At 39.3% G+C, this 14,521-nt stretch overlaps 1 protein-coding gene and 1 long non-coding RNA gene across 2 annotated transcripts in view; one reads left to right on the top strand and one right to left on the bottom strand.

Moving 5' to 3' along the window:
• The window catches only part of LOC124269349 (DNA-directed RNA polymerase III subunit RPC8-like), a 39,128-nt gene that overhangs the window by 22,249 nt on the left and 2,358 nt on the right, over positions 1-14,521 (bottom strand). Inside the window, 4 exon segments of the mRNA XM_046704367.1 lie at positions 10,539-10,628; positions 11,938-12,001; positions 12,599-12,650; positions 12,653-12,708. Of these exon segments, the coding sequence (XP_046560323.1) occupies positions 10,539-10,628; positions 11,938-12,001; positions 12,599-12,650; positions 12,653-12,708 (262 nt within the window).
• Positions 4,336-4,758, top strand: LOC124269352. Its single transcript, XR_006896495.1, has 2 exons — positions 4,336-4,378; positions 4,665-4,758. It is a non-coding gene; the product is annotated as an uncharacterized LOC124269352 (long non-coding RNA).

Genomic DNA, 14,521 nt, shown 5'->3' on the forward strand with positions numbered 1-14,521 from the left:
CTCAAAACTTGACAGGAATGCGCACAGAAAAAATAAATCCTGTGGTCGGGGTAGGGGTGGAGATGCTGTTCAGAGGTTTTTGAAGTACTAATGAACTGAAAATAGTGACCCTACACTATCGCTTATATCTTTAAATGACCCCAATCCTTGTCCGCATTTCCCATCCCTGAAAAGACTGACTGCAAAAGCCCTTTATATTTCATTATTAGGGACCGGTCATAATTTATGGCTAGGGGTGATGATGATTTTGAGAGAGGGGGTGGGGGTGGGGGTGTTCATCACCTCACCCATTTTGTTCTGGGGAGGCAGGGGGTAATTAATTTTGTACACATGTGCTAAGGAGGGTCATCAATTTTGTGCATAAAAATATTTTTAAAATATGCTACAAAGTTACGGGAAGGGAGGGGGGGGGTCATTAATTTTGTACATGACATGCAGGGTGGGGTCACTTACTTTGTACATAAATTTTAGGGGGGTCATTCACATTGTACATGCTTCTCCATCAAAATCATCATCACCCCACCTAGCCATAAATTATGAACGGTCCCTTAAATGTCCCTTATTGTTTTCATGACCAGCCCAAAATATATATATCATTGTTTATGACATATTCAGTTGGGCAATTTCCATCCAGAAATATTCATTGATTTTGGAATCCTGTTCTGGAAATGGAACAGACAGAAGGCTGGGCAGACAGACATGCTGACTGTTAAATAGCCATGTTTCATAAATGGAAGATAAAAAATGATTGGTCCCCATTAATACCTAGTTTCCATATGAAACAGGTGACTTTATTTGACGTAACAACAAACGAGTACAATCAAGATACACATGTACCCCCCTCCAATGTTGTCTCCTGACGTTAGTTGAGATCGAAGATATAAGTGACAGTTGTGAGAAAGTTCGATGGTGGTCCCCATGAAGTGACAATAAAACGTGTCAGCCTGTGGAACACGCAGCAGTTAAACACAGCACAAATGTTTCACCGACATTTAAAAAACACATCGAGATAAGACCAGCATTACTACGACACACAATTAATTCAGTCAGTTCTCAGAAACTTTGTTCAGTCCATGTCCAGCCATTTCTTCAACAATTTAAACTGAATCAATAATTATTTTTAATGGGCGACATTACCACACATTATCATTGTTAATCTTCTTTCCACAGTGAAATTAATTTTCTTCAAAGAACAAACAAAATAAAGGTTAAAATTATCAGACAGAGGGGAGGTTATGACAGACAGACAGACAGACAGACAGACAGACCCTTTTTGTTTCAAAGACTCTAGTTAAAAAAAATGCATCAAAATAAACCTCAACCAATGCTTGTCTGAGCCATTCAGCATCTAAGAAAATGAAACAATCGGAAGGAAGCAAGATTCATGACCTGCTGAATTCCTCCCAACTCCAATTTTATCTGGTGAATCCTCAAAACAATCTTCCGACATGCATTAGTAGCATGAATCTTAAGCATGTTGAGCCAGCCAACAAGGTCCTGAAGCAAACTTTATCGGATTTAAATACATGCTACCTGTTAGCTGAGCTTTAATGGATTCATTTCCTGATGATAAAAACCTGTCGTATCACATTTTAACGTGTTCGGAAAAGATTAGACATACGGATGTTATTTTCAGGCCATGTTATTTCAAGCCACACATCAAGCGCTCCAATGGTAAAAATGCTGGTAGATAAATTAAGAAATTATATAAACTCATCCGTCAGCATCTAGACCTCTGAAGATGGGAGTCCGCCCGGATGTTTCTGATCAAAAGTTGCCAGCATGTTATTTTCTCAACAAGTTATTTGTGGTTTATGTAATTGGGTGAATTAGTATGATGAAAAGCTTCCCATTCGGAATCGTGATGGAGCTTGTTTCAAAACGAAATGTTTTTAACAGGCTGTGCAAATGAAGTAAATGAGTATTTTCTTTCAACGCAGTTAAATTATTTTCAGAAAACGTTAATTCAATACATGCCTAACACACTTGAATAATACATTTATATCAATTTCTCCTCTATATTTTTCAGGTTCATGAATTTTAAACACCAGGAACTGTAATCTGTCAATGCTGTGAGGAAAATAGAATTAGCAGGCTCATCTGTATTTAAAGGAGAATACGAGTGAATTGCAATAATTTGCTGGATGAAAGATAAAGTCATCAGAAACATATTCCCAAATTTTCAATTAAAAATTATGTATAATTATGTTTTAATCGCGAAAACAGTTCCTGTAAATCTCGGCTTCAGCCATTATGCATATTTCGCTGGAAACCACGTGACCTTTCCGCCCGTGACGTCAAATGTGCCTGGAGTCCACCATTTTGCCAAAGACCAAGCGCTACCGTAGTACAAATCGTGTTGTTTCTGTCATTTTTTAAAATGGTACGATGGTGTATTGCGTTGCCTGGGAATGCACGGCATCATCGAACATGGAAAAGAACCACCATTTCTTCCGTTTTCCAAGTAAAACGACAGATTTCGGCAGGAGAAATGCACCTATCATTCCGAGTCGGACGCATATGAAAGAGACATGCACACACGGGGTATGAAAATCCCCAAGCTAGGCTGAAGAAGGAAGAAGTACCCACGAGATTCATTTATATTCCATCATTCCCTGTAACAACTTACTGTCAGTGGTACTTTTAACATAAATTAAATCAAGTCCGATTGCCAGTCAAATTGCCCCCACTACAAAATGACCAAGCCAATTTGGTCAAATTGCCCCAGTGGGGTAGTCAAAATGCCCCAATTTATTTAAAATGAATAAATATAGGCCATAAATGCATAGTTTTGTCAACTTTGATATTATCTTCTTCATATATAAGTATATACATAGTTATGAGTTTACTAATGAAACATTTATCAGAAATAGTACTTCCTAATAACTTTTATATGAAGAACATAATATCATAATAAGTTGACAAAAACTATGCATTTACGGCATATATTCAATCATTATAAATAAATTTGAACAAATTAGAATGAATGACCAAATTTGCTGGGGCATTTTGTAGCTGGGGCAGTTCGACTGGTACACATGAGATATGAATTATAAAATCAGTAAGAGATTTCACAAGAGCTTGAAAACGTTTCGCTATATATAACGTTCTATTCGGTTTGGAGCCCTAAATGATGCAGTCTACTCGAAACATTGCTGAATACAACGGCAAATCATGAAGTACTTAATGAGAACTAGGATCCTAACTTTTTTCAACAAAATAATTCCAGTGTAATTTTTGAAGCAGATAATTTTTATTTTCCCTCGTCTGAAGCACAATTATTTTGTTTTTAAATCCCAGACACCCTACAGTCACCCATTTGACACAAAATGAACTGTAATCACATTTTAAAAAAAAAATTCTTTGTGACTGGTCATATATTTATAGGGGTGAGTTTGCTGGCTGGAACTGTATGACATTTTGCTGACAAATAGTAATCTTGTTAAACGATATGGTCTATTTTTAAATTTATTTTGACCTCAAGCGGTGCCTCCGTTTCGCTTGATTCTTCTTCTTCATCTTCACTGGAAGATTGTCTTGCAAGATGTAAAATCGGATCGTATTGATACGGTCTAACATCCATTTCAGAAATGACATTAGGAACATCTTTTACTGCTTCAGAATCCACGGACACTGTTAAGTTGTGAGGTAAACTCAAAGAAGAAGCCATCAGCAACAGGCACATATGATGTCATGTCACGCGATACCCCCTCTGCTAATTAACTGTCGGGTGTTTCCGTAATTGGCGGAAATACGAATACGTTTTTGTGTTTTTATTGCTATTTTACAAACTTTTTGTTCAATTTTAATCACAGAATGTGACTTTTAGAATACCCTTTACAACATATCAAAAGTTTTGTTTTCGTTCGTATTCTCCTTTAAGAGGATGATTTCCTGTTCTAAACTAGCTGGGCCCCATTTGGACCCATAGGAGTTACAAACACCTTAGCGCTAAGATCCCTTTGAGGAATGGGCCCAAGGTCTGGACAAATTTTAGAGGTGGTAGGGTGGTGTTCTGTAAAAAAAAAACCCTCTTTTTCCTATAATCGGTGGGGTAGCCTAGTGGTTAAAGTGTTCGCTCATAATGCCGGAGACCCGAGTTTGTTTCCTCACATAGGTACAATCTGTGAAGCCCATTTCTGGTGTCCCCGCCATGACATTTTAAAAAAAACAAGTGTTTGCCACTGATATGGCAATGTCTCCCGCCGCTAAAGAATGGAATATTTATAACATATTTACTACTTTTTTATTTTTTAGTCACATACAAGATGCCTGAAATGACTGGTGGCATAATCACCCAATGTAGGCTGCCAACATAACTGAAGACATTGGGTGCAATGTTTCATGAGACATCGCGTTAACAAGAGTTTGAAAAGTGGTCAAAATGTTGTGGTAACCTTGAAGGTCAAGGTCACAAAATTAACTGGTGTCTGCGTAAACCCCCAATGTAGGCTGTCACCAAATTTGAAGACATTGGGTACAACAGTGCATAAGATATCACGTCAACAAGAGTTTGAAAAGTGCTGTGGCGACCTTGAAGATAAGGTCAAGGTCACCAAAATCGACTGGTGTGTGGGTAATCCCTAATGTAGGCTGTCACCAAATTTGAAGACATTGGGTACTACAGTTCATGAGATATTGTGTCAACAAGAGTTTGAAAAGAGGTCAAACTGTCATGGTGGCCTTGAAAATAAGGTCGAGGTCATCAAAATCCACTGGTGTGTGGGTAATCCCCTAATATAGGCTGTCACCAAATTTGAAGACATTGGGAACAATAGTTCATGAGATATCGTGTTAACAATATTCGGGGCGTTACGGACGGACGGACAGACGCCGCTGAATATATAGTCCCCCGTAAAAACTGTGTAACAAACTGAGCATCATGACTATGGTTACCATTTCGGGTTAACAAGAATCGGGACGTCCGTATGGATGCTGAATACATAGTCCCCCATTCTGCGTTGCAGCGGGGGACAACAAAAACTGTGTAACAAACTGAGTATCATCACTATGGTTACCATTTCGGGTTAACAAGAATCGGGACGTCCGTATGGATGCTGAATACATAGTCCCCCATTCTGCGTTGCAGCGGGGGACAACAAAAACTGTGTAACAAACTGAGTATCATCACTATGGTTACCATTTCGGGTTAACAAGAATCGGGACAAACTCAGGATACTGTGGCACACAACAACCAACAATTACCCCCAAACCCTTTCTAATCAGTTTCTAGGGGCAGGTATGAGATACGACCATGAAGATCCGGGTTAGAATTGGTTTTCAGCAGCCCATGCCTGTCGTAAGAGGCGATTAATGGGATCGGGTGGTCAGGCTTGCTGACTTGGTTGACACATGTCATCGTATCCCAATTGCATTGATTAATAATCATGCTGTTGATGACTGCATTGTCTGGTCCAGACTTGATTATTTGCAGACCACCACCACATAGCTTGAATATTGCTAAGTATGCCATGAAACAAACAAACAAAAAGGTACAGAGGCCTCTCCGCAGACATGATGCGGTGTAAAACTAAACTGAATCAATCAGTCAATCTCTCCAGACATGAGTACCATACTTTCAACAACCAAACTTCACCATCTTGTAAACCGATTTTTGCATCAACTGTATTAAAATGTACTTCTTTCCCACACCTGAATGTGTTAGAAAAGTGAAGGCATGAGTTATCTCCCCTGATAGGGGGTCCTCCAGTCCATCGAAACCTGACCTGAACTAAGAATCTTTCAGATCCCGACTCCCTGAGGGAGGCATAGATAGGTTTGCTTGTTTCATGTACAGAAACCGTGGTAAAGATGAAAGGGCAAGATGTACCTCTGAAATATCACAAGCAATAAACATGTTTTCATGTTCAAACAAATTCTAAATGCTCACCAGAGACTTACTACCCTAGTATTTTCTGTTTATTCACAAGAAGGTTGAATCCCATTTAGTCTCCTTGTGTTACCAGTTAGTCTGAATTTTACCCATGCTCATGGATTTCATGACTGTGGTTAAACGTCAAAATGTCACTTCCTTCCATCTCAAGTAAGTAAGCTTTGATTTGACTAAACTACTGTTAAGTCAATGGTAAATGAAATGCATGGATTCCAAGACTAACATTTGAAATATATTTTCACAGAAACAAACAACCCTATTTTAATGCAACAGAATTGCAGGTGAGATCATGGAGATGGAGGACCAATGGAAAATCTTGACTTGCTTCATTTACAACTGGACCGCCTCTGTGGTGGAGTGGTTAGAGCGTCCGCCCGGAGAGCGGAAGGTCGCAGGTTCAATCCCCCACCGCGTCATACCAAAAGACGTTAAAATATGGTACTTGTCGGTCCCTGCCTGGCACTCGGCATTAATGGGTACAACAAGGACTGGTCGGCTCGGAGTCAGTATAATGTGTCTGAGTGGGGTATTCATGCTTCACTGCGGTATGGTATCTTAGTGGGCCAGCACTATAAAACCAGCTTAAGTCTGGGCTAGTACAAGCAGCCGCGCATACACATGCACACGCATGCACATCGTCATATGAGCGAAATATTCTCAAGCACGACGTAAAACCCAATTTCACCTCACCTAACCTCATTTACAACTATGGCATTACAGTAAGGGCTGAGAGGATTTGGTTGGTTGGTTTGTTGTTTAATGCCACACTCAGCAATATGCCAGCTATATGGTGGCGGTCTGTAAATAATCAAGTCTGGACCAGACAATCCAGTGATTAACAGCACGAGCATCAATCTATGCAATTGGGATACAATGACATATGTCAACCAAGTCAGTGAGTCACCACCCGATCCATTAGTCGCCTCTTATGACAAGCATGGGTGGGCTGAAAGGGACGGAAAATAACATGGTTCAGAAAATGTGAGAAAGACTTGGGGTTGCTGGGTTTAGAAAGGTTCCTCTCAAACTGTCCTGATCATGAGAGACAGTTAAACTGATCTGTGAAGAGACTAGTTGACTTGCTTGATTTCCTGTCATCATACCCTTCCAACATTCATTGATGCTCATAATATCTTTCACATGACTTTCTGGTCCAGACTGACATGCTACATGTGACAACCATACTACTGAATGCTGCATTTATAAAACCAGCTCACTCACTCACCCAACACCTACACACAGAAAAGATAATCATTAAAATGTCACCATCTTCAGTTGTACAAGAAATACAAAACATTATCATCATTACCGAAACAATAAATTAAGGTAAGGTGAATGATTATTAAATGCTATCTAATTACCATTTCTAAAATAATCTAACCTTTGACAATTCAGTAATTCCACTTTCACCCAACTCCAAATGACTCCACTAACATTTAACATAAGGACTGACATTTGAAATATCCCTGTGCGCTGACATTCACAGCAGCTAGGGACTCCAAACCATTATTGAACCTGACAACCACAGGACAATTCCTGCCAGGACAAGGCCCCAATTTACGAATCAAACGCCATGCCTTCTGACATTTTATGTTTTTTATTGGCAGGGTAAAACAACAAAAAGTAAACATCTCTATTTTTAATCAGTGACTACGGATCCAGCGGATGTCTTAAATGTCACATAGACATTTGGAAAACTACCAGGGCAACGAAACAAACAATAATTAATGAACCCTCTGCCCTAAACATGCAGTAAACAGTCTAAGTTTAAACACAGACATGATGGTTTCAACATGCCAAGCAAACTAGGTGTATCAAAGCCAGCTGGTTACTGTGATTCTGAGATAGCTTCTCAACAGTGTCAAATTAGTGCTGGTCTTTAAGTAAGTGACAGGTAGATTTGGTGCCAGAACCATAGCTTCTAATTTCATCGGTCATTAAGGTCAGGGGTAAATTTACACGGGCAGTTTATTTGTCACAATAAGCTGTAGTTTTTAGTGAATAGACAGACTCTGGTGTTTAGCCAGAGCCTACAGCTTCTAAAGTCTGAGGGTCCTCATGACAGCCTTTTATTTCATTTCCTTTATTTCAAACATAGGTTCTCACTCTGAAACTTCACTTCGGAAAAGTAATCTAAATTAAAGACTTATGTTTGGTTGTTATAAATTTAAGACCTATGTAAAATGGGGCAGGTTTTTTTCGGAATGTTTTCTGCATTTGCTGGTAGAACATCTAGGCTCATCCAATGTTTCCCAGTGACCATACAGACTTGATTATAGTGGTGCTTCTCTCAGTCTAGACGCCCACTTCTCAGTCTCGATTAGATCATTAACTCTCATTCAATGCTCCTTTCTACCAAGATCTTAGAAATACCCCATACCAGGTTACGTCACTTGAACCCAGGACAAAGCGATCAATCAAAACGAGGAATATGCAGATTGATGTTACTTTCTGAAGCAATTTGTCCTCAATACATCTAAAATCTTCTCAACACAATCCACTGCCAGTCATAATGACTGTCTGGTAAATGTATGTGACACCTCTATCCACAATTCGAAAATTTCATCATGTTAAATGCCAAGCCACTCCATAGTATCTACAACGTTGATCGGCCATTATTACTTTCAATTTGGAACTGCCTATTTTCGTTCATCTTTCTGATACAGAAAACAGATATGCCAGTCCAAATGATTCACTGTGAGTGAAAAACTCCACACTGAATGTCTAAAATGTCTCTTGGAAGGCATACAAATCTTGACACAGATGAATAATTGTCAGACAATTTGTCAGAAGGCAAACCGAACAGTGCATTGTCACGTAACGGTTCATGAATAGTGATATCAATCTAATACTCGAAAACCCAATCAAAAAACTAATATCACAATCTAATGAATATGCAAATGAAGTCATCTATCAGGTTCTATCTTAAAGCACCCTACATTGATGTAATGTTTTCTTTCTCAGTAAACTTCTGACTAACATGCCAAATATGTGTAGTAAGTGGTTTTCCAATACATCACGTTTCTGTCGACACCTGTCAGCAGGTCATGTGTCAATGATTGATAAATAGGGCACTTAACATTGTAATCATAAGCAGTTTCGAAACATACTTCAGTCAGCTAAATTACATCTTAAACAAATCCATCATTTTAAGCATGACATAACATAGTGATTGCTGCGTTAGGTTTGCTTTTTTGTGTAATCAATATCATGTATAACCATTAAAAATTATCTCTATTAATAATACATTATTCCTAAAATATGATACTGTTAAGACTGAAACACACTCAGCTAATGATCTCATAAAAATTTATTTGAATAGTCCCATTGAATTTTAACACGGCTTAGGCTAACAGGTACACTAACAACTAGTCTCTGAAATGAACATAGTAAAAAAATAAAATATAATGAAAAGGAGCCCTGAGACTAGTGTTGGGAATCGGAAACCAAATACACTATCGATTATCGGAGGACTTGCGCTGAATGATTATAGATTATAATCAAACCATATAGAGAATCTCACCCGAGTGTCTTTTGATATCAAATATATCACCACGAGTTGATAAAGTTTCAAATTTTTACTTTTATCAACGAGTGGTTGATATATTTGAAGTAGACACGATGGTGAGATTCTATTTATCACCAAAAATCACTCTTCATTAGTTTTCATTGAAAAATGTACATCTCTGACCACTGTTCTGCCGTTAGACTTGCAGTGCAGCGATGTCATAGCATTGTGACGTCATAGCATTGTCAGGGTATTGTACAAAATCTACTGTCAAGACCATATCTCCTAGGAGATATCGTTTGATCTCACACAAGCGATATCTCCTGTGGAACACAGTTTTGGATGATAACTACATTTTTAATGTAATCACCAATTTTAAGGGTTTTTCCCCAGGTTTTGTCTAATTAATGGGTTTTTAATAAAAATTACTGTAATACAATGAAATCCACGCATGCCAGTAAGACACTGGAATTGTAATTAAACAATAAGAGGTTAAAATTTTACAATGCGCATAGCTTTACGCTGTTGAGCACATGTTTGTTCGTGAATATTCATCAAATTAAATGGTTAGTATACTTAATTCAAGGGTGTTATACAAAAACAACAAAATTCTGATTAATCAAAAATATATTTTTTAAAATCGATAATCATTTTTAAGCCTTCTTTCGATCGATTTTCGATCATCGGAACACCACTACCTGAGACTTTCTTCATTTTCAGAAGGTGTGGAAATGTAGACTTGCCACATTTTCTAGACCTGCGTGGGGTTTCTTGCATATATTTGCTTCAGGGTCTGAATGGTCGACTAGCTACCGGTAACAGGATAGATGTCGCAAGATGACGTCTAACACTGCTCCTATATCAAGTATGCTGTCCATGGCAGGGTCAGACATAGCCACTTAGTCATTCTCGGTCTTAGGAAAATCTTGAAAGTTCCTAATAAGAACATAGTCTAGAATATGATGTGGACTGGTTGGGGATGACCAACAGCATCTACCTCGTGGCTGGTGATGTTTCCCCAGCCGTTGCTAGGTTGTGCTTGTCTACACCTGCTCTAGAAGCTAAGTCTCCCACCACATGTGACCCCCATCAAGTGACCATGGCAACCATGCTGCCGGAATCAACTAGGTAGCTCACCTGATCTGCTCTCCGATGTCCATGAACAGGTCATGTTTGTTGCCATCATCCAACTGGTACTCCCATGCCCACAGCTGCTCTTGCTCATCACTCACAAGGTCAAGGTCACAACATGGGAATGACTATTCTTCATTAGCGTTCTTCGTGACACAAAATTGAGTACTCAAAGTACTCACAACCATACACAATGGATGCAGAAAAAATATGTACTGCGTCGTGAGGGATGAAAAGTCATAATATGGAAAGGTATCATTATCTCATGGCGTCATGATCTGCAGACCCAAAACCACACAAAACAAACAAAATTTGTGTTTTTCCTCCTGTGTGGAGTATCTGAGAACAGATACCAATGTGTCTCTGTATATTGCAGCATGAAGATAAATAGAGTTCTGCACATTGCATAAACTAGCACAGTAGGTTTGCACTAAGTGTACAGTTCTGACATTTATATCTCCATAAACACAAACATTAAGCAATTCAGTTCGTATGAAGAAACATTGTAAACCAAAAGTCACTGTGTTCTTTAATCTGATTGGTTGAAAAATGTGATCAAATGGTATTTGATTCCCGGCAATTCGCTGTGTATTAATACATACAAACATCGCTCACACCATTGCATTGTTACGTCGTCAGCTGTGATGACGTCATTAAAATCATATTGTGACGTAAAGTCCGAATGACATCACAAATGAGCAGTTCCAGATGCTACCATTGGAGACAGCCAAAACGTCCGGCTGATGACATTTCACTGCTGTACCCGGACTTGATGTCAATGAGTGCAGACACAAAAACAGTGTGTGGACCTTTTGGTTTACTTTTGTGTTTACAATGTCGATAAACATCATGTGTTGGCCAATTTCCGGGTGTTATTGAGTATTTGAAGCACGGGAATATTTCATTTGAAACCTCAAGCTGGCGCCGTCGGTTCCAAATGAATTCCGTGCTTCAAATACTCAATAACACCCGAAATTGGCCAACACGCCACGTCGAAATGAATTTATCTCAATAACATCTTGTTTAATAAATAATAAATAATCACAACCAGCAATACTGCCACACATGCCCCTCCCACCCTATTATCATAATAAAGAAGTTGACATCCATAAACATTCTCTTCCTTATGTGAAATGCCATTCAAAGACTAATTATAAGCCAGTCAGGTAAAGTAGTCAACCTCAGAGCATGGCTACAATGAGCAGCCGATCAAAAGCCATGGAATCACTTGGAATATAGTCATATTATCATTATCTTAAGCATGATAAGTGTTGGGTTTTTTAATTTCTAAATAGTGTATTGAATGAGATAATATGCCAGCTCGATAGCGACTGTGGTCAGTTTGAGATATGAGCACTACTACACGTGAGGAAACAAGACAATGTTCACCATGTCACAAGGATACAATCTGGATGGATGCTGAAGAGCATCGGGTGGGATGAGGATGTCATCGAAGAATCCAATAGACACTGGAAAGAGAAATTCATAAAGATTCACTGAAAATCTCATTACACACTTTAAAAAAATAATTCTGAAATTTAAAAAACATGAAAGTAACTATAAGCTAGACAGTAAGCAGTGATAAGTAAGCATAGTTATAAAATATAAGCTGTTAGTGTAAGAGTGTTAGCATGCTGAGAAAACATCTATACAAATACAGTTCTTACATTTTCCATGTTTTCAATTAACATGATTAAGTTGATTCTATGTGTTCATGCATAATCTGTATACCAGGAGTAAAGCTGTTGTATTAGAGGCATGCAGTTAATATCAACATGATTAAGTTTCATTTACCTCCCCAGGATTCCTCCAGATGTTGTGTGTTTTTGATCATTTTAGTGAATGTGTGACTGTCTCTTTCCCTGCGCGATGCATAGCCCTGTGATGTTTTCAATGGCGTCTCCATCAACAATGTGGCAATAAAGGGATATTTGTGGTTCTGTTTAAAGGAGAAAATGCCTTGAGCTTTGATGTTACCTGCATGATATGTCAACAGAGGTAGGGACATGCAAAGGAATTCTACCACTGCAATCTTTTTGTGAATAGCTGATGTTTTTATGCAACACATTTCTGTCTCACCTTGTACACCCTCCTTCTACTGCAGCTCTTGATCTTCCCCTTGTAATCAACTGCACCTCGTCCACAAAGGGCCGAAATACTACATAGCGGAAGTGAACTGAAAGATAGATCGATGTATAACATGTTTAAAATGTGATTATAGATAGGATGCAACACAGCATAAACAGAGGTAGACACCATGGTAAAAGTAAACTAAAATCCAACATCTCAATGATTCACTGAAGACCATTTGCCTACAAGAGATACCCATTCTTAAAACCACATCACCATCTCTTACTCATGAGCAGGCACGTAGCAAACCATTTGTTTCGTGTAAGCCCGATAGGTTGCAAAGCTATATATTTAGATAGTACTGAGGGCTTGCCCAACCTTTTTAGCAACAATCATGTGTAAGCCCGGGCTTTTTTTCATAATGGTAGCTACGCCCCTGATGAGTGAGTGAGTGAGTTTGGTTTTTCGCCGCTTTTAGCAATATTCCAGCAATATCACGGCAGGGACCTCCAGAAATGGGCTTCACACATTGTACCCATGTAGGGAATCAAACCCGGGTCTTCGGCGTGATGATCGAACGCTTTAACCACAAGGCTACCCCACTGCCCTATTACTCATGAACTATCACCCATGCCAAGCCATGCAAAAGGTTGGTGTGTTTGTGGGGGGAGGCGGTGGGGTAGCCTAGTGGTTAAAGCGTTGGCTCGCCATGCCGAAGACCCGGGTTCGAATCCCCACATGGGTACAATGTGTGAAGCCCATTTCTGGTGTCCCCCGCCGTGATGTTGCTGGAATATTGCTAAAAGCGGCGTAAAACTAAACTCAGTCAGTCAGTGTTTGTGTGTTAACTCCACAAACCATTTGGTCAACTCTTGCAACCAGCATAGGCTGCTTGGTTCCAATGCTAACCAGGAATTATCTCAGGGACTTGTTGAATGAACATCATGAGAACTATAGGATCTGAAGATGCAAGACTGCCTTAGGAGCTCAAGAGTTGTCCCCCCTGAAAACTTCCTCTTTGAGTAACATTTATTTGCAGAGTAGTCAGCTATACTGAAACTAAAAGTAATCATCCTGTACATCCTGTCACCCGGTGGTCAATATCATGAGCAAGAATCCATGTTGTCAGAGTACTATGATCGTCTATGCCAAACATTTTTCCACCTACAACCCCCAAAATAGTCGCTGAGCATCAATGTGGACACACATCAATATTAATATATGGACTATGAATAGATTGGCATACCATACATTCAAAAGACTTGTACTTAAGACCAGGTGCTAAAGTCTGAGACTGACAAAGTTACAATCAGATCGAACACTGCAGCAACGCAGTAATTCCTTGACATCGTTTGTACACTGCTAGTTTAATATTGCACTCACAAACGTGTGTGATGACACCTTGAAAATAATTCAGTCTGGACCACACAAACCACTGATTGACATTATGAGCCATGACCCAGGTCACTGGGGGACAATGAGACGCAATTAACTAGGTCTCATAAAGTTGCCTCATTTTTAGTGACTGAGGTAGTTTGACGCCGCTTTTAGCAATATTCCATTAATATCATGGCGGGGGACACTAGAAATGAGCTTCACACATTGTACCCATGTGGGGAATCGAACCCGGGTCTTCGGCGTGATGAGCAAACGCTTTAACCACACAGCTACCCCACCACCCGCCTGATTTTTAGATCACGGGAGTAAAAAAAGGCTCTAACAACAAGCAAGGGGTACTTAAGCCCTACCCTGGAAGATTTCCAGTTCCACATTATACTTAATAAATAAAGTTAATTCGCTCTACCCAAATGTTGTTTTGTAATAAGGTATAGTTTTGCCCTGAACTATTATAATTAAAAGCCGCGAGGACCGGTAGTCCGAGTGCTTTGATGAAATTATAATAGTTCAGGGCAAAACTA

The sequence above is a fragment of the Haliotis rubra genome, unplaced genomic scaffold (assembly GCF_003918875.1).
Source record: "Haliotis rubra isolate DU_JTF1 unplaced genomic scaffold, ASM391887v1 Scf144, whole genome shotgun sequence".
Classification (NCBI taxonomy): domain Eukaryota; kingdom Metazoa; phylum Mollusca; class Gastropoda; order Lepetellida; family Haliotidae; genus Haliotis; species Haliotis rubra.